At 34.8% G+C, this 20,274-nt stretch overlaps 2 protein-coding genes across 2 annotated transcripts; both read left to right on the forward strand.

Moving 5' to 3' along the window:
- The first annotated feature begins 1,313 nt into the window (after positions 1-1,313).
- On the forward strand, positions 1,314-6,995 carry si:dkeyp-51f12.2 (uncharacterized protein LOC100151460 homolog). Its single transcript, XM_051875227.1, has 2 exons — positions 1,314-2,015; positions 4,106-6,995. Exons 1-2 carry the CDS (start codon positions 1,732-1,734, stop codon positions 4,344-4,346), a joined length of 525 nt encoding a protein of 174 aa, XP_051731187.1. The 5' UTR covers positions 1,314-1,731; the 3' UTR covers positions 4,347-6,995.
- Positions 6,996-9,656: 2,661 nt separating this feature from the next.
- si:dkeyp-51f12.3 (uncharacterized protein LOC107988041 homolog) lies at positions 9,657-18,270 on the forward strand. Its single transcript, XM_051875485.1, is given in 3 exon segments — positions 9,657-9,693; positions 9,696-10,047; positions 16,037-18,270. Coding segments are annotated over 3 exon segments (564 nt in total). The 3' UTR covers positions 16,212-18,270.
- The last annotated feature ends 2,004 nt before the right edge of the window (positions 18,271-20,274 follow it).

Genomic DNA, 20,274 nt, shown 5'->3' on the forward strand with positions numbered 1-20,274 from the left:
CCAATCAGGAGCTTGCTCTAGTAGTGATGTGATTACGGCGTAGCGAGGGGAGGCAGAAACCCAAAACAACAATGGAGGACAAAATCATAGTCGCTGTACAATACATCTTTGTACTTTTATAGAAACAGGAATAAAAAGGATCTTGCTTGGAAGAAAGTGAGTGAGGAGGTCAGACAATCTGGTAAGTTGTAAAAAATGCTCTTTACTCAATTTGAGCTATATATATATATATATACATATTTAGACTACAAGCTAGCTAAAGCCAGCAAATTGAGCTTATTTGCCGTATTTTACAACTACTTTCCCGCTGACGAGTTGATGTGTTTATTCAGAGGAAGTGTACAGAAACAAGACGAGCCGCCTGACAGAAGCCCCTCTCATGGCGCGAATTCACGCGCGAATGAAGCAAGTAAACTCAAAATGTTCAAATGTCCAACTACACACGAATAACGCGATTTATTCGCGCATGTCGTGTCTGGTGTGAACGCCCCATTACACTTGTACGCGCATGCTCAGTGTGCATGAATGGTCATGTGACATGCGTTTTCAGTATCAGAGATCATTTCTGAAATTCTGTGGAAACGGCAGTGTAGAAGAGGATCGTTTTCATTTTAAAGTACACATGAAATGAAAATTGACCTTATTTATTTTGTTAGCTCAAATTGCTAGTTTTGTGGTGAACAATTTATCCGTGCAAGTCAATCCACACAAAAAAATTGTTTGGCTTTGTAATATTTAATCAAAATCTGAAAATGCTGCTCCCCTATGCAACAGTGCCCCTTCTCTAATGACATCAGTTTGACGGCTTGGGTTGAAAACGCTTAAACCACTCCCCTCCGACCATTAGTCTGCTATGAGCGAGAGATGGAGAGGAGGAGCGCTAAAATAAAACCCTGCCCTCTATTCAACATTCCGTTTCACTTGGAAATACGTCACAACACTGGAGAAAAGTCGTTTGCAACTTCCGGTTCACGGGGACTTTAAAACGCCGTTTTAAAACGAAAACGCACTAGTGTAAACGGGGGCCTGAGCCGTTAGTTGCAATTCGCAACCTCACCGCTAGATTTCGCTAAAAATTACACACTGCACCTTTAACTGAATTTCAGATCAAATTTAAATGAAATTTCATAGCAATATATTTCTACAAAGAATCAGTTGGCCTACAAATTGACGTCATGACTGAGCATCTCACAAAGGGTTAACCGGCAAACAAACGATTCACAGCGAATGTATTTATCAACTGGATTTTCATTTGAACCTGTTTATACGGGGGAAATCTATTCTAAAAAGGTTAGGGTTCGCCATGTACAACAAATAGGTCCTATAAGTATCTGTTTTCTTGTTGGGAATCATAATTTTAAATTTGATGCCAATAACCATCTGGCCTACAGACGGCTCTTGGGTGGGGCATGAACTCTAATGATGCTCTTATAATGACAGAGGAGTTTGACAGCAAAGCAGCTGCGCTCATTTGACAGCATGGACTAAACCTGATGCGCGTGAGCAGCAGCTCGATCGAGTGTAGTCTAATGCACTTTATGTCCTTTTTTTTTTTTTTTAGCTGCAAGTGCCTAAATCAAGACACTGGGTAATATGAAAGTATTTACTTTATAATTGATCCAATGCAGATCGGTTTGAGGAACTTGATTCACCCTGGAGTCTCGATATCATCCTGAAGCTGGACGATGCGCGCGGACCATTCCAGATAGATCAATGATATGAACTTACATTATGCCTTCACTACATCATGGCGCTATTTTTATTGGAGTATTTTTAATAGTCACCGGTGGCTCCTCCGCTTTTCTAACTTCTAATCAAAGTCGACTCCAGGCGTTCAGCATGTGCTGTGTGGTGCTCGGGGCGGTGATGCTCATATTAGGACTATTCTGGGCTATGAACGGCAAGAGAACCACGGTGCCTTATAATGAAGAGTACAGCCACGACTATAGTCAAGTCATGTTCACCCCACCGCCCGGAAACCACTTCCCCGAATCCCAGTCCGTCTTTCTGCACGGGTAAGTGGGGAGAATCGCATCACAAATTAGCTAAATGAGCTGATGCTTTGATAAAATGAAATCAACGCACAGAAGATAAAATCAGTTTGAGCAATTTAGAGTTGAGTCATAGAGGAAGTACCATCGAAAAGTGCGATATATAGAGAGCTATAACTTATTGACAACCTTTGAAGTCTCGGGCACCCCAAACTCTGTCCTCAGTAACGCTTCATAATAATTAAGAAGAAAAAAGTTTTGTATTATTAAACTATCCATAAATGTGCACTCACATAAACTCATAATCATTTAATGCACCTTTTGAGTTACAGTACATATAAAATTGCAATTTTAAAGAAATTATTTTGTTACACATTTCATGAATAATATCCTAATTCTTAAAGGCTACATACTGTATGTGTGTGTGTTGTATTATTGTTCTTATTCCAACACCCATAAAGCTAACTTAAACTTCCTTTCACAAACCTTCATAATTCCATGTTATACAGTATATTACATTAAAATAATTAGAATATATTTAAACAATTTTTATGACATATTTTCAACATTAGAGGAGACCTGACATAACATTAAAAGAGCAGCCTTGAAGATGTGCAAATGCACCTCTGATAATTTACCAAAAAGTGACCCATAGGAGGAGATAACATAATTTGCATCAAGATGCATACATTTTCATGCAGCTATTTTGTCCAAGTCTTAATGAAATTCCTAAATGGAATTGATAGGAGCAAACATGGAGATAATTTTACTTTTCCACCCTTATCCCTCCAGATTTGCGCATATCTCTTTCCTTTCCCCCTCTCTCCCACCCTCAGATGCCATTAAAAATCACTTAGATGAGAAGCTGCTGCTCCTCTGCTCTGTTATCTGATACTGAAAGGCCCTCTAGTGTTGATATACTGTATAAAACCTTTGAATTTGGTCCCAGTTATGCAGGAGTGCACTGTAATACTGCAAGAATCACTTTAAAATGTCATTATATACATTAAAAGGATTAGTTCACTTCAGAATTAAAATTTCCTGATAATGTACTCACCCCCATGTCATCCAAGATGTTTATGTCTTTCTTTCTTCAGTCGAAAAAAAAAAAGGGTTTTTGAGGAAAACATTCCAGGATTTTTCTCCATATAGTGGACTTCACTGGGGTTCAACGGGTTGAAGGTCCAAAAGTCAGTTTCAGTGCAGCTTCAAAGAGCTCTACACGATCCCAGACGAGGAATAAGGGTTTTATCTAGAGAAACAATTGGTCATTTTCTAAAAAAATTATATACTTTTTAACCACAAATGATCATCTTGCACTGCGATGTGCCACGCATTACGTAATCACGCTGGAAAGGTCACGCATGATGTAGACGGAAGTGCCGCAGTAGGGCGAAAAACTTAAATCTCATTTTCTCCTTCAACTTCAAAATCGTCCGACATTGTTGTTTTACCTTTTTTTTGTAAAGGCTGTTTGACTTAGTCTTAGCATGTTCACTTTGTAGACACTGGATCGGTACTTCCGCCTACGTCACGTGTGACCTTTCTAACAGATTACATAATGCGTGGCGCATCACAGAGCAGTGCAAGATGAGCATTTGTGGTTAAAAAGTATATAAATTTTAATTTTTTTTTTAGAAAATGACCAATCGTTTTGCTAGATAAGACCCTTATTCCTCATCTGGGATCATGTAGAGCTCTTTGAAGCTGCACTGAAACTGACATTTGGACCTTCAACCCGTTGAACCCCATTGAAGTCCACTATATGGAGAAAAATCCTGGAATGTTTTCCTCAAAAACCTTCATTTCTTTTTGACTGAAGAAAGAAAGACATAAACATCTTGGATGACGTTTTAAAAAAAATAAAATAATAAAAAATAAAAAAATAAATATTTACATGTATATTTATATATCTATATTTATATATAATTTAATTATAAATATATTTTTGTTAAATATATACATGCATGTGTCTGTATTTATATATACATAATAAATATACACACATTATGCAAACACAAACATTTATTTTGGATGCGATTAATCGTTTGACATATGATATATATATAGTAGTTTGAACTTATTAATAATAATATTGTGTGATTTTTTTGAAGGACTATGCAAAGGCGAGGTGTATACGGTGAAGATTTGGACTATCCCCCCATGGAACCAACATGCTTCAGCCCTACCACTCGGGGTCGGCCGCCTCACTGGGACATGGATCCTCCTCCACCTTATGAGGTGGCCATCAAAACCACCAGGAGCTCCACACACCTGAGGCGCAGCTACTCAGACACACAGCTGCTCACTGAACCTCTGTTCGGACGCTCACGGGAGATCAGTTTCGAAGTGTGACATCCGTGCCACGTTCATCTCTTGAGACCTGAACTGCTGAATACCCACCCTAAAATATTCATAAACAAGTGTTGATGAAGCTACGAAACAAGCATTGACAATCCACAGCTCGCAGAGGGATTGTTTTTTGCCTCTTGAGATGGTTTTCAACTTAACCATGTGTTTACGGCCTTTTCTCAAATAAAATGCATTATAAATATAACTATATATACATAAGCTTTTGGAAATAAGTGGGTAATTTCTCATTAAACATACTGTAATGCATTTTACAAGAGATGTGGCTTTAATTTTAGGTATGCCTACTGTCTCCCACCCTTAACAGATCACTCACATTTTAGAAAATATAGTGCCTGAATGTGTGAAGCACACCTTATACCGGAAAAAAAGAGAAGTTTTTGTTAAAATTTGGTGGATTTAATGAACCAAGGGAATATTTATGTGTATACACAGGTATAAACATTTCCTGGGCTGATATATATACACACACATGTTAATAACCAATATTAACAGAAAATATTTCACATGATGAAGGTAAATTTATATTTACATATAAATAATAAAACAAGTTAATATCCATAAATCCATTGAATATTCACAAAACATCAAAATATTCAAAATTAAAAAGTATTTAGAGTACTTAGTGCACTTGGCATCCTAATTGCTTTCCGGCAGTAATGTGGATGATTTTTTGAAAAGTGTTTTGTTCGTATATTTATTAATTTTTTAGACTCTCAGGGCAAAATATTGTGTTTAGTCAATAGAATATTTTCTTGGGATAGCCTGTTTGAGCACACAATTTTCCCAGACTCAGAAACCGCATGGTCAGGTCACTTTAGAGATCTGGCCAGAGAGATTATTTATGCATAAGGCACACATTGTGGTGCCTGATAATGGGAGCACATCTCTGCTGAGAAAACCACACAGCATTACTGAGTTTAATGATGAACTAATGCCCTGTTAATATTGTTTGGAACACTATAAAACATGACATTCACAGCCACTACTTCCTCTGACTCACCCATTACAACGATATTCATCTTTTAACAAAGGCACTTCTGGGTATTCTAAACCTTCTGCGCATTTACTGTGTTTTCTTTGAGCTGCAAAGAATAATCTACCGAGGGCTGTTTACATCAGTTTTGTGTGCATGCTAGACATTTTTTTTTTTTTTTTTTAGAGATGCTGTACTTTTTTGGTTTGTTTTAATTTAAACAACTAAAGGATAAACCAGACTCCAGTTCCTTTTTCAGATGTGGTATGATTGAAAAGTAAAGAGTATTATGATTATACACTTTTGCACTGTAGTCAAGCATTGCAGAATATTTGACATATTTAAGAGGTGAAGATCTTACCAAAACATGAACGTTATGCTCTTTAAATGTCTCATAGGCCTACTTTTTTTAATACCTAACCAGTATTTATGTCAGTTTCTACATTTTTATAATCTGTAAATCGTAGGTTGGTTGTATGTACAGTATGTCAGTGTAAAATTTAAGTGGATCAATATGAAATACACATAACGTATGACACTTAAAGGTACACTATGTAACTTTAAAAAACAAAACTGCATGCATTTTGCGGAAGAACATTGTTTAGGTTGTGCTTGGGGTCTGCGTGAGTGGGCGGATGAATGCTTTTCTTACTGCTTAAAAAACATTCACTACTATAGACCAAGACATGTAAAAAGTTTCAATGGAAAGGATCTCAAGCTGACTTGCTGGAGACAACAGCCATAATAAAATGACCTTTCACAATAGATAATGCTTTACAATGAACTCTGTTAGAGAGCTATGGTGATTTATCTGTTCAATAAAACACCTTACTCACCTATTGAGTAATAAAAACGCAATCTCCACGTCACATTTACAACATTTCAAATCCCTCAGTTCTCACCATTTCCAAAAAGCCAAGCCAATGTTGATTCTAGTTTTATTAAGAGCCAGGTCACCAGCAGACTCTCCTTGTTTCTTTAACCTCCCCGGAGGTTCCAGATTTATCGTGCTCCATGTCAAACTTTCTCACTCATTGTTACAACTAACCTATACGCTAGTCTAGTTATGCTATAAAGACAAAGCTAATGGGAACGTTTGAATAAGAAACATGGTGTCTGTAATTAGACACGCACACGTGACATTTTTCCAGCACTTCAAATGTTATTTTTAATGTGATGACCAAAATCATTATTTGTTCATCCTTCTGAAATTGTCCCCATTTGTAAAACCGAACGTTTCAAGATGTAAGACATCAACATTTGACAGAATTTAAAAAAAAAAAAAAAAAAAAAAAAAAAATTAATTACCACTATAACCAGCAGGTGGCGGCAGAGGAGCATTTATTTGCGCATATATTAGCCATTTCCTGTAAGTTTCACTCAGTTTGGCTTTTGAATAAATATTAAACATTATAAAATCACTAGGATTAAAAATACATTTTGTCAAGGTGAAGTATGAAGTACTCACAAAATCTCATGAAAAACAATAACTTTTCTTGTGAATAAATTACACAGAAAGCGAGCACCGCACTCTTTATTTATAGTGACTGAAGCTGTCAGTCAGTGCAGTGGAAGCTCAATGATTTCCACACACCTGTGAAAACTCGCATTTTATTCAATGAATCTAACTAAAGTGCACAATAAATCTTTAATATACAGTGTGTTGATGCTTTTTTTCAAACGAAAGTGAAAACTAATGGTCGAACAATGAGCATGTCTTTTTTTTATGTAGTCTTACATTTGAATAACTTAATTAATGCTAGGCCTGACTATTTAAGTGACTATATTCTGATTATAAACTAAGTATTACACTATTGATGCCGTTAAAGCTATGTCAGGACATTGAAAATACCGACACACCAGCAAGTGACATTTCACTGGAAGTTTTCCAGCTAGCTGGCTTATATTATTGCGGAACTTCTTAAGCACGCTCCGTGCATATGGTCCATTCATATGGATTAGTTTTACGATCTCTTTATGAACTTTTTGAAGCGTCAAAATGTCAGTTGCATAGGCTGTCTATGGAGGGACAGAAAGCTCTCAGATTTCATCAAAAATATCTTTGTGTTCCAAAGATGAACGAAAGGGTTTGGAACGACATGAGGGTGAGTAATTAATGACAAAACTTTCATTTTTGGTGATCTAACCCTTTAAAGATATGACGTCGAGACACACATGGGCAATTAGCCTAAGCAATTGTATGCCAATTTCCCGCCAAAACCATCCCGTCAGGTCTAAAATATAAACACTTATAGGCTTAATAGGCTTACATATCTAATCAGGTTAAGACAAAAACACGTTTTGGAAAAAAGGATTGATGATGTATTGACTCATATTTAAATTTGAACAAAAAAGTTACATATAGTGTACCTTTAAACATTTTCAGATCATTTCCAAGAATACAACCAAGAACCAAGTTCAAGAATTTAACATCTCAAACAGGCCTACCCATGATAAACAACACCCGTAGACTGGCACTGGCACACCACAATCTCTCTATTGAGAAATAATGTTTGGGGAAAATTCCCATTTAATTCCAGTCTATTTCCTGTAACATATCAGCTGAAGCTATTTTTCAGAGGAATACTTAGTCATATCTGATCTGAACAGAGGTGTGTCTATCTCTGTTTGGAAGTGTGTAAAGTGGCCCTGCAATCATGCTGTAAGAATTTAGTTTGAGTTATGCAAGTTAACTTTCAAATAATTAAAGGGTTAATAGTCGGCAGGTACAAAGTTTCAGAAAATAACATGAGCTAACAGTTAGTTACTATAAAGCAGCATGTAATATGACGGAATACAACTCTTTCATTGAGTTTGTTTTCTTTTCATGTGTTGTGTGTGTTGTGTGTGTGTGTGTGTGTGTTTAATAAAGCTGTGTATGAGAAATCTCTGACCCGCTCGGCTCTTCCACGCCCAGCCAGGACTGTGATTTCCTTATCGACAAGTGATGGGAAGTCAGACTCATTCCGCGACTCGGTTCTTTCGAACAGTTCATTTAACAATGATTCAAAATAGATTCAGCGATTCTTGTACATAATGGCGTAATCACGTCGTCGAGTGTTGCTTGACAAAATAATTAAGAAAACATAAATATGATTCTGCCAAGGCTACAATATTTCTTTCAGACATTATCTAAAGAATATTTCATTTGTATTAAGTTCACAGCATTTTTTTCTACCCATTCTAATCATTAGAGTATACAAACCTAAAAGATTTAGAATTTAAAAATATTTTTGTCAATAAAATTGTTGTGATAAATTAATTGTTTTTCCCCCAAACAGTCTTTAGAAAGCAAAAAAGCACCCGTAATAATATCAAACTCTATAAATGCTCTCTCAGCCAAATTATCCGTTCATGAACCGGTTTAGTGAACCGGCTCACCCGATTCATCGAAAAGATTCAACTTAAAAGAACGATTCGTTCACGAATCGGACAACGCTCTTAAGTGGCATCAACCCCCGCCCATAAACTCTGCCACTTCCTTTTCACGTTTAAATGACCACAGAGACTCAAACAGATGGCATATCTACCGACACCGATGACTGTGGGGAGAATTAGATTTTCCATTAAGCATTCTTTAAGGAAATGACGGCTGAGTCGTGATTTCCGTGATAAAGTGAAGAGCTCGGTGGAAATGGTTATCCTCGTTATAATGACAGAAGCGGAGGACGTGCAGACAGACGTTGAAGGCAGCTCGTGAGAAGAAACGTTTACACTCATCCACTGATGTTCAACTTTACGGTGAAAACAAACGCACGTCGGACTGCGTCAACCCGACAAGGTAACGTAATGTATACATTCATATGACGACGATAAAACACGAAAAACTGTTTTTTTGTTGTTGTTGTTGTTGTTGTTGTTACACATTAGATTAAAAAAAAAGAGAGATAACAGTCAGTCACAGTATTAACTCATATTAGACTATAATAATTATAAAGATATTTAAATCCTATTTATCTCTTGTTTGGATACGACTGCATAAGGTTGATATTGTGTTCATGTATTTGATAGGGAAGTTGTAAAATGCAATTGGTAGTATCTATTTTTATTTTAACCCTTACAGTGACTTATTTTAGTGTAACTGTGGTGAATTTGATTCTGTCATATTCAATTGTATTTCTGACTTCTGAACAGTTACCACGTGAAGCACATTTGTTGGTTAACGTTACCTGAAAAAAAAAAATGTTTTGAAAAATTTTTTTTTTTTTATAAATATACAATTAAATCAATGTAGGTTACATCTTGTAGTATAATGTTTCATTTTTTTTCTGCTCTATGTATAGGATGGTCTGCAATCTCTTTCTTGGATCTCCAAGGATATGAACTGACACCAGGGCTGGACTGACTTTTGTGCAACACATACTCAAACTCTCATACACACATGCACGGTGATACCAACTGTGTTACAAGGGCAGAAGACAATGTGCCTGCTAGTAATGGCGTAGCCAGAAGAAACAACATGTTCTTCCAACACAGATGGCAAGTTTCATTAGGGACCTTGATTGTGATTGTAGGCCTGGTGCTCTTTGTGACATTGGGGCCTTATACTATTCTCATTGGCTTGGCCATAGTGTGTCTGGGCCTCTTCATCCTCATCAGTTCCTTCTGCATGGACATCAAAACCAGTCATGTAGCTGTGACAGGTCACTTACTTCTACACCCGCGAACGGGCACCCGTTACACCCACCATCAAGCCATTGCGGTGCAGAGGTAAGAAGACGCAACTGTTACACAAATATCATTACGAGGCTAATTTATGAGTGCAATTAAAGAGATCTAAGGGTTTAGCCAAAGCTGTAGCAGTTATAAACAAACTAGTTGAGTGTCGTGGACTATATATTTGTAAAATCAAGTTTCCGGAATACTGAGAATTGATATAATATAAACAGAGAGGCTAAAGGCTGGAATACACTTAATGACCTTTAAAATCGGAACAGATTTTAATATCTGCAGAATGCCTCTGACGTTTGGCAACTAGCTTTGACTGGTCTAGACTGTAAATCAGGACAAAAATATGTGCAAAAGTTGTAGTGTAGTGTTCCAGCCTTAAGTTTACAAATGGAAAATACCAAAATCACAACATAAATAATCAGTTTTGAGAGGTCAGGAACCCACAAGGATCAATTTCAAAGCACTCATTTTTTTTTTATGTATCTATCAATTTATTTAAAAATACATTAAAAATGCAGTTCATATGTACAATGACTTGACTTTTCTATGATGAGCATGTTTTTAATGCCTGAATTATTAGTACACTGCAAAAAAAAAAAAATCAGTATTTTTTTTTTTCTCATGGACCCTTTTCACTGACTGTGATGATGAGTTTCCACAGTTATTAACATCGTAACTCTAGCTGAGTTTCTAATATTTTTATTTTTAAAAAATATTGTACATTTATAACACTATATTTATAACTTTTTTATATTACCTTGACATTAAGGAAAACTAGAACCCTGGAAATGTGAAAAGGGTCCATTTTGCAGTAAAAAAAAAAAAAAAAAAATCTAAAAATCCTTGATATAAGATAAATGTATTTGTGAAGCAAAGCTGCATATTGTATTAACACTTATTTTCAAATAATGCATCTTTAATATAAGTGTAGGTATTTTGTGTTTTAAGTATAAACAAGTACAGTATTTTGTGGAAGCTTGTTTCTGCCACAGAATTAAAAAAAAATAAGGTAATTGCGATTGCAAGTTTATATCTCAATTCTGAGAAAAAAATTTAGAATTATATAAACTCGCAATTCTGACTTTTTTCTCAGAATTGTGAGCTATAAACTAGAAATTGGCAGTTAAAGTTCGAGTTGTGAGATATAAACTTGCAATTGTGAAAAAAAAAAAAGTCAACTGTGAGTCAGAAATTAAGTTGTTTTTTTTTTAATTATTTTAATTTACAATTCATTTGGATAATTTTTGAATGTGTAAAATCAATATCAGGGTGGTGCAGCATTCCTGATGTAATAATGAAGAAAAAGACTGAATTTTATATATGGGTCATTGACGAATAAGGTTTTTAGTGTAAAAACATGATTTTTTTCAAATAGTTAAAAGAGAGTTAATTACTTTGCTTCACAACCGTGTGGTCCTTTGCAGGTGTCTGAATGATGTCACATCCTGTCACATGATATTGACCGCATAACTTGATATATTGGTTACTACGAATGACATCAATGAAATCCATTTTTCCGGACATTCTTTCTCATAACAAAGCAATGACTTCTACACATAAATAATGACTGTCACGTCATTGACCCATATATATATATATATATATATGGGTCAATGAGCAAAATTCACTTTTATAAGGTGTTTATACACAGATATGTGTCCACAGTGTGTGTAAACAACCAGCCTATAATGATAAAAATCCACGCAATACTTTTTTCTATAATCCCCATTTATCATTTTCAATCTTTCAGAACACACAGTTTTATATTTCCCCATACTCCTACGTAAGAGTAGGGATACCACCCATGGCTGGTGATGATAGACACCGCCCTGAGTAAGAAGCACAGAGTCCGCCATTTCTGTTTACTCGCTGTATCAGCTAGAGATATACAATGTCTGTGCCAAAAAACATTACAAATGTTCTGTTGTTGGATGTAGCAACGAACGTACGAGGCTCCATAGACTCCCGCCATCTGAGTCATTGAGGACACCGTGGTTGAAGTTACTACTCAAGGATGGATCAGTACAAACTGTTCACGATCCTCTCCGGAGTGATTCTGGTTATGACTGGTTTTGTGGTCCAGGGTCACATATACATATACACACACACACATACATACATTTATATTGCTTATTGCTTTTTAGTACTTTTTTTGCAACATGCAATAAACACTAACAGGAAGTGACAATATATAGTAGACCCCCTGCTGACCCTGACCTAAATAAGTTGCTTGCTAAAGTGTTCTGAATTTTTTATAATAATGGGGGTTATAATGAGAGCAACAACCTTCCGTATTCGGTAAAACAGGTCACATTGCTTCCGGTTCAGGTCTTTTGTATGAGGGTCATTGACGAATGAGGTTTTTAAAAGTGTCAAAAAATATAATGGAGGTAGAATTAATTTTGAAGTTTTATTAAGTGTTGACAATGAGATTATGTGGTTTTTAAAATCAATTAACACTGCTTTTGTAATTTATTACAAGATGGACAAAATTTGTTACCAAAAATAGTCATTCGGTTTAACCAAAATTTCGTTTTTACCGAATGACAGTTTTGGTTATACCGAATGACGATATTTTCAAACAATGCTAACAGGCTGATATCTAGCTAGCAAAAGGACAATCAAACATTTTATATTTAGTACAAGTTTTTTTTTTTTAAATATTACAACATTTTCCATGTTTTATAGCGGTTGTACCGAATGACCTGATATTTCGGGACATGCGTATGAGCAAGTGAAAACATGATTTTTTTTAAAATAGTCAAATAGTTACATTAGAATTAGTTACTTTGATTCACGACCATGTGGTCCTTTGCAGGTGTCACATCCTGTCACATGATACTGACCGCATGTCTTGATACAAAATGGTCTCTTTTTATATTGGTTACTCAGAATGACATCAATGAAATTAATTTTTCCAGACATTATTTATCATAACAAAGCATTGACTTCCTCATAATTTTAATAACATTTTGCACCATGTTGATATATGATGTTATAAAATCATGCCAGAATAAAAAATAAATAAATTTATTACATTTTAAGATATTTTAATCACGAATGAAATGGCTGTATTGGCCTTTGGACGGTTAAACCAAATGACCTTTTGACACTTCAAAATATTTAAAATACCTTTATTTGTAGCAAAATATAATTAAAATCTTTTGGATTCAATAAAAGAGATTAAGTTGTACTACTTTACATACTTTGGATGTCATATCTTTGTTTTTTATTATTATTAAGGCCTTTGGACAAAAAAAAAATGTTAGTTCGTACTGCTGTTAACACTTTCTCCAACAACCGGATACAGTGAGACGGATGTTTTCCTGTTTGTTCATTTGACGTTTGGCAAAAAACCTATTGGGACATTAGGTGGTACTTTTCAGTATGAACAATAGTAATAGTGATGTTTTGTTTTGCACACACTAGTATGACTGCTGAAAAAGATAAAAAAACATAAGAATGCTGAAAAATAATACACTGATTGGGGGTTTTGTAAACTCTCAGTTTTTCTCTGGCTTACAGCTGATAAAAATATGCAAGCTAAGAGGGTGCTCTGTCTCTTCTCGACCCACTCTTAGTTTGAAAGCCAAAGTTAAGCAGAAGTAACAAATGTTCTGATTATAGAAGTAGGTCAGCAGTGAAAACAGTGAGAGTCTGCAGTGTTAGATGGTAGACATGATGGGTCTGCACCCTGTCCATAAACGAACTCATGTCTCCACCATTTACATCTGTTTTTATTGAGCAACATACTAGTCGGAAGGCAAGGTTTGCATTTTCCTCTTATAGCAAGAGCGAGGAACCGTATATCCAATGTGCCTTTATCTATGAGATGCTGGTTTGTGAAAAAGTTCATTCTTCCACACTTCAGCTTTATCTATTTATCTAATTTTATATTTTTTTATAATTCCAGAACTGTGTGATGCTTTCAAAACATTCCTCTTTGTTTTTTGAGCATTTTTGCAATTTGTTTGGGGACTCTAGTGATGCAGAAATTGTATGCTTCAGCTTTAATTAAGATTTGTTAGGGTGTCATTCTGTGGTGCCCATTTGAATGACAGCTCAACACAACAGTGTTTTCTATGTAATACCGCTGTGAATTACAGTAATTAGTTTAAGTGTTTAAACTGACTCTCTTTTGTCAGAAACCTATTTCAGCATTCAAAATGCAATCGTGTAATGTAATTAATGGAGAAACTGAGAGAAAATGTTAAGGCAAGGTAATGTTTACAGACCAAGTGAAGACTGAACAGCTGCTGGGCGCCAAATTCTTTCAGTGTTCCATGTCTGAGGGAAAGAAATAGAGAGAGAACAAGAGAAAGAAAGGGCCCATTGCCATTTACATACTAGTAAGGTGCTGGTACTTCATAATGATCTCAGACTTTATATTTAAATATATTTATGGGTTTTTCTTGTTTAGAGAATCATGCTGTGGAAGACAGGAGAATCAAAGAGTCAAGAATCAAAGGGAGCATAGCGGTTCATTCTGACCGCATGATCAGGACTACAGATGTTAACAGAAAGCAGTCAGCATTGTACACTAGCCCAGAAGAAAAAAATGAGGAGGGAGGGCTCGAGAGGAACAGAGAAGAGATTTTTGTTTCTTGCAACATGCTGAAGCCATCAAATCAGTGCCTAGGGGTCTCCCCGTTCTCCCCACTCCTTGTCTTTTTGGCAACTGAAGTACAGTAGTTAATGGTAAACGTTCACAGTGTTTGGTTTGAACTCAAAGTTGGATTCACTTAAAAAAAAATAAGAATTGCAAGCACACACTAGACGATTTCAAAATATTTGAAAGGTTTCCTTCTGAAATGAATGTTGTTTCCATAATTCCTTAACCTAAATGTCCAGATTAGTTGCTAATTAAAGCCCTGATATACCTAAAGATAAATCAAAGTACGAACTGGTGTGACATCATTTCAAACAAAATCGGGCCAAAAAGAACTTCGTTTGGAGTTCGTTTCAGGAATTCAAAATCACTTACCAAAGCAAATTTTCCTGAAAAGTGGTCCGTTGTGATTACATAATTAGTAGGTGTGGCTCTGAGGCTCCGCCTTCTTTGACTTAGAAATCTTTGTAATTTGTAAAGTTGTAATTCTAATTGAAAGTGACACTGATACTCTTTTCATGCTTAAAGGGTTAGTTCACCCAAAAATGAAAATTCTGTCATTCATTATTCACCCTTATGTCGTTCCAAACCCGTAAGACTTTCAGTCATCTTCAGAACACAAATTAAGATATTTTTGATGAAATCTGAGAGCTTTCTGTCCCTCCATAGACAGATACGCAACTGACACGTTGAAGTTTCAAAAAGTTCATAAAGAGAATGTAAAACTAATCCCTATGAATTGAGCGGTTTAGTCCAAACTTTCTGAAGAGACATCACGATCACTTTATATGATGAACATATTGAATTTAGGCTTTTACTCACATATAAACATTCATCAACTCGCACATCAGTTGTGATAAACGGAAGCTCAAGCATGTTTGCCTGACGTGTGTGAGAACCAGTGAGGTTCATTATCGTGTTACGCAGCACGTTTGAGCTTCCACAAAAACCAATGAGGTTCATTCTTGTGTTACGCCGCACGTTTGAGCTTCAGCAGGAACCAATGAGGTTCATCCTCATGTGTTACGCAACACGTTTGAGCTTCAGCAGGAACCAATAAGGTTCATTCTCGTGTTACGCAGCACGTTTGAGCTTCTACAAGAACCAATGAGGTTAATTTTCATGTGTTACGCAGCAGGAACCAGTGAGGTTCATTCTCACGTTATGCATCACGTTTGATCTTCCGCAAGAACCAATGAGGTTCATTCTCGTATTTAGCACATATTTACATATTCATCTAAACGCCGTTACAAAGGTATTTAGAAATTCTTTTTACCCCTTAATTTTTAAGCGAAGAATAAAAAAAAGAACTTCGCTGTGAGTATATCGGGGCCTTTACAGTATATTAAGCCACATACTCAAACTATATTGTGATACTATATTTTGATATCATGAGTCACTGCTCTTCCCTTTCCCCAGGAGGCTGGATCGGATTCGGAGGGCTACGGCAGAGGATCACAGTACAGTCCAAGTGCCTCCCACCTCAGACGCCAATTCACAGAGCCAGCCTGCAACACCCCCTCCCTGGCAAATAGAGCCGCCGCCATCCTATGAGACTGTTATGAAGACCACTACAGCTGTGAACCAACTATAACCACTGCTGGGACTGTCGACACCAACATTTAATGATTGAAAAGCTGGTCTAACTTGGGGTGTACAGATACAGTACCGGTCAAAAGTTGGGATACATTACTGTTTTTAAATTTTTTAAAAGAAGTCTCTTATGCTCATCAAGCCTGCATTTATTTGATCAAAAATACAGATTAAAAAACACTAATATTGTGAAATATTATTACAATTTAAAATAATAGTTTTCTATTTTAATATAATATTTAAAATATAATTTATTTCTGTGATGCAAAGCTTAATTTTTCAGTATCATTACTCCAGTCTTCAGTGTCACATGATCCTTCAGAAATCATTCTAATATGCTGATTTATTATCAATGTTGGAAACAGTTATGCTGCTTAATATTGTTTTTATAACCAGTGATATTTTTTCAGGATTCTTTGATGAATACATGTTTAAAAAGAACAGCATTTATTTAAAATAGAAATCTTTTGTAACAATATACACTATCGTTTAGAAGTTTTTTTTCTTTCCTTTTTTAAAAGAAATTAATACTTTTATTCAGCAAGGATGTATTAAATTGTTAAAAAGACTTATATTGATAGAAAAGAGTTCTATTTTGAATAAATGCTGTTCTTTTTAACTTTTTATTCATCAATGAATCCTGAAAAATGTATCACTGTTTCCACAAAAATATTAAGCAGCATAACTGTTTCCAAGATTGATAATAAATCAACATATTAGAATGATTTCTGAAGGATCACTGAAGACTGGAGTAATGATGCTGAAAATTCAGCTTTACCATCACAGAAATAAATATTGAAAGTATATTAAAATAGAAAACCAATATTGTAAATTGTAATATTTCACAATGTGACTGTTTTTTTGTTTGTTTTTTCTTGATCAAATAAATGCAGACTTGATGAGCAGAAGATACTTCTTTCAAAAACATTAAAAATAGCAATGTTTTTCAAACTTTTGACTGGTACTGTATTAAAAATCTATCTGATAAAGATAAGCCAGTAATTATTTTCATGTTATGGCTGATAACTGATAAAATGTCAGATATCAAAATCCATAAACACTTTTAAATTCTACAACTGAATGTAAGCATCATAACAGCATGGAAGAAGGATAAGTTTTCATTTTTAGATCTGCTAAAGAATGACAAAAAGTAATGTAACTTGTTTTTATGCATGAACGCACACAGCTCTGCCTGCACTCGACAACAGGTGATTGACTTAAAGGGATATTTCTTTTTATACCTCTATCCCTTTAAGTTTTTGTTAGATACAGACAGCAAAAGTAATCTAAATCTAAAAGGGAAGCAAGTTCACAAGCGAATACACAATATTGACTAATAAATGAAAAAAAAAAAAAAACGAAAAAAAAAAAAAAAAAACCCTGTAATATCTACCGATAACCGATATATCGTGCAGCTCTATTTCTATCTCTAATCTGTTCTGAAAATGATGAAGTGCCTTGAGTGACAAGAAGCTTCAGTTTCATAATTTTCTACAAATACTATTGACTTATCTGTCCAACCTAAAACTCAACTAGCTAATATTAGTGCTATTTGTTGTATGCAGCTTGACTGAACATGCCAGTTTTCTATTTCTTAGGGATGCACTGATATTTTGGCCTACAGTATGTGATAACCAATATTGTTTTTATATTTTGAAACCAATAACCAAAGTTTGCATTGCTATGTGCTTCAAATGACTCCAAATGTCATAAACAGTGGAAAACTGCTTTTAAAATGGGGAGGAAAAAAATCTTTCTTATCTTGCCGTCACAAAAGATTTGTAGGCTAATTTTTATAAACCATTGGAATAAAGAAATGACACATGTACAACTTTTATATGTTTAAAAATAGGTAGGCCAACAAAAAATAATGTGAAGTCCCATCATTTGGTAAAAATGTATAGCAGGCTATTTTACTTGTTGAATTGATATGTACATAAAAAAAAAAAAGTCAATTGGCTGATAACTGGTAATAATGATTTGTGCATCCCTATTATTTCTTTTTTAAATTTTCATAGCTTTGTATGTGGATAATAAAATTGAAAATATTTATAAAGACAGTTATAGTAGGGTTATAAAGACAGTTTATCTAATCCTCGTGTTCTGTGTGGGGTCTGAGACACCCCAGGCCATTATAAAAGTTCTTACCACTTACTAACCTACTAAGTAGTTCCTACTAACTACTTGCCATTGAAGGTTGATGATTTTCTGATTTGTTTACTTACATTTGTTTTATTGTATTTCTCTACAATATGTTTTTACTCTGGTCAAAAACAGAAACAGTGTTACTATAATATAGATACCAGTCACAGTAATGAAATGTTCATTCCTACTTTATGGTTTAAAAAAAATGGGGAAAATTGTCAATAATATCTGTCTACTGGGTTTTGAATAGGGTCAGATGAACTTAAAGGGAATGAACTCAAAATAATTTGAAGGGGAAATAAGAGACAAATTTACTACTATTATTTTATATTATTACACATACACTACCATTTCAGTTTTGGGTCTGTAAGATTTTTAAATGTTTTTGAAAGAAGTCTCTAATGCTTACTAATGCTGCATTTATTTGATCAAAAATACAGTAAAACAGTAATATTGTGAAATATTATTACAATTTAAAATAACCATTTTCTATTTGAATACATTTTAAAATTCGGAAATCATAATAATATGCTAATTTGCTGCTCAAAAACATTTTTATTATCAATGTTGAACACAGCTGCAAATGTGCTATGAAAGTAACTGCTTATTATTGTGCAAATTGCGATACATTTTTTTTTTTCAAGATTCTTTGATGAATAAAGTAAATGTAAATGTCTTTACTATTGATCAATTTAATGCATCCTTGCTAAATAAAAGAGTTACTTTCTTAAAAAAAAAAACCAAACTTTTGAATGGTAGTGTATATTATTGGGGACTTTTGGACCTAAAATATAAAGTCAGTCTGAACAGAACATGAAGGTTAAGATGCTAGGTTATACATTTAAAGTCCCCCTGTGGTGAAAATCAAGTTTTTAATGTTGTTCATATGTCTATCTGGTGTTTTTAACATGCTTTAAGACAAACCATGTGCAAATTCATAAGTCAACACCATTGCTGAGTATTTTCTCTTTAAAACTGCAGTAAACCAAAGACAGTCTCAAACTCACGGTTTGAAATCTCTGGTGTTTCTGACATCACAAACTACCTTGTAACCAATCACGTCAACGTGCTGGCGGGCTTTAGAATGTTATCCCAGTATTTTTTTCTGTTGATATGAAAAATCGGGTAGATTTAGCCATATGGCGGGTGTATGATGCATATTATGATGTTATGATGAACTATATGTCTTTTTCCACTGACGTTCTGAGTTCAAAGCATTTCTAAGGATACTGATCGTTAGAAGGCAGCTGTCTGACTTGTGAATGTGAACATGGTTTGTGTAACATTAGCAACACATTATTAGCGGTTTGATAACATAGTCAAGCAAAACGCTAATTATATTAATTACTGTTTTGTGTCCGTTGTAAAAAGCGATACCATTGTGCAGCATTTACCTCAGTAAGTTGACCGAGTGGAGTGAGTGGAGGCGAAGCTAATTATCATATTCATAGATATGTGTATATATAATGAGGCAAGGGTGTAGAATTACAGTCAAGCTGTTTTAAGGCAGTAAGATTTTTTTTTTTTTTTTTTTTTCACAGGAAAAAACGTTTAAATATGTCATTTTGGTGATCAAAGATGAATTTTAAGGGATAAAATTGTTGACTACAGGGGGACTTTAATGGTTTTGAGTACCTCTTTATCAATAAGCTGAACCAAATATTGAATTGTGCCTTGATTTTTCATAATGACCAGAACATTTTTTTTTTTTTTTTTCAGAAAGATTTAGAAATTTCCTAATGTAAATAATCTTATTTTTCTATATTAATGGTGGGCTTACTTTGTGTTGTAAAATATAGGATTGAGGAAATGTGCCTCTTTCACTCCTGATTGTCACATTCACTGTCACTGTAACAGGCCTACCAGAAGCTAATATTTTGTTTTGTGTGTGTTTTATTATTACTATATCACATAATGCT

The sequence above is a fragment of the Ctenopharyngodon idella genome, chromosome 20 (genome assembly GCF_019924925.1).
Source record: "Ctenopharyngodon idella isolate HZGC_01 chromosome 20, HZGC01, whole genome shotgun sequence".
Lineage (NCBI taxonomy): Eukaryota > Metazoa > Chordata > Actinopteri > Cypriniformes > Xenocyprididae > Ctenopharyngodon > Ctenopharyngodon idella.

What these genes read in the sequence shown, in the direction of transcription:
- si:dkeyp-51f12.2 (XM_051875227.1), top strand. Translation starts at nt 1,732, where the DNA reads ATGCCTTCACTACATCATGGCGCTATTTTTATTGGAGTATTTTTAATA. An exon ending in CAGTCCGTCTTTCTGCACGG is followed by an intron (nt 2,016 to 4,105) that starts GTAAGTGGGGAG and finishes ATTTTTTTGAAG; the next exon opens with GACTATGCAAAGGCGAGGTG.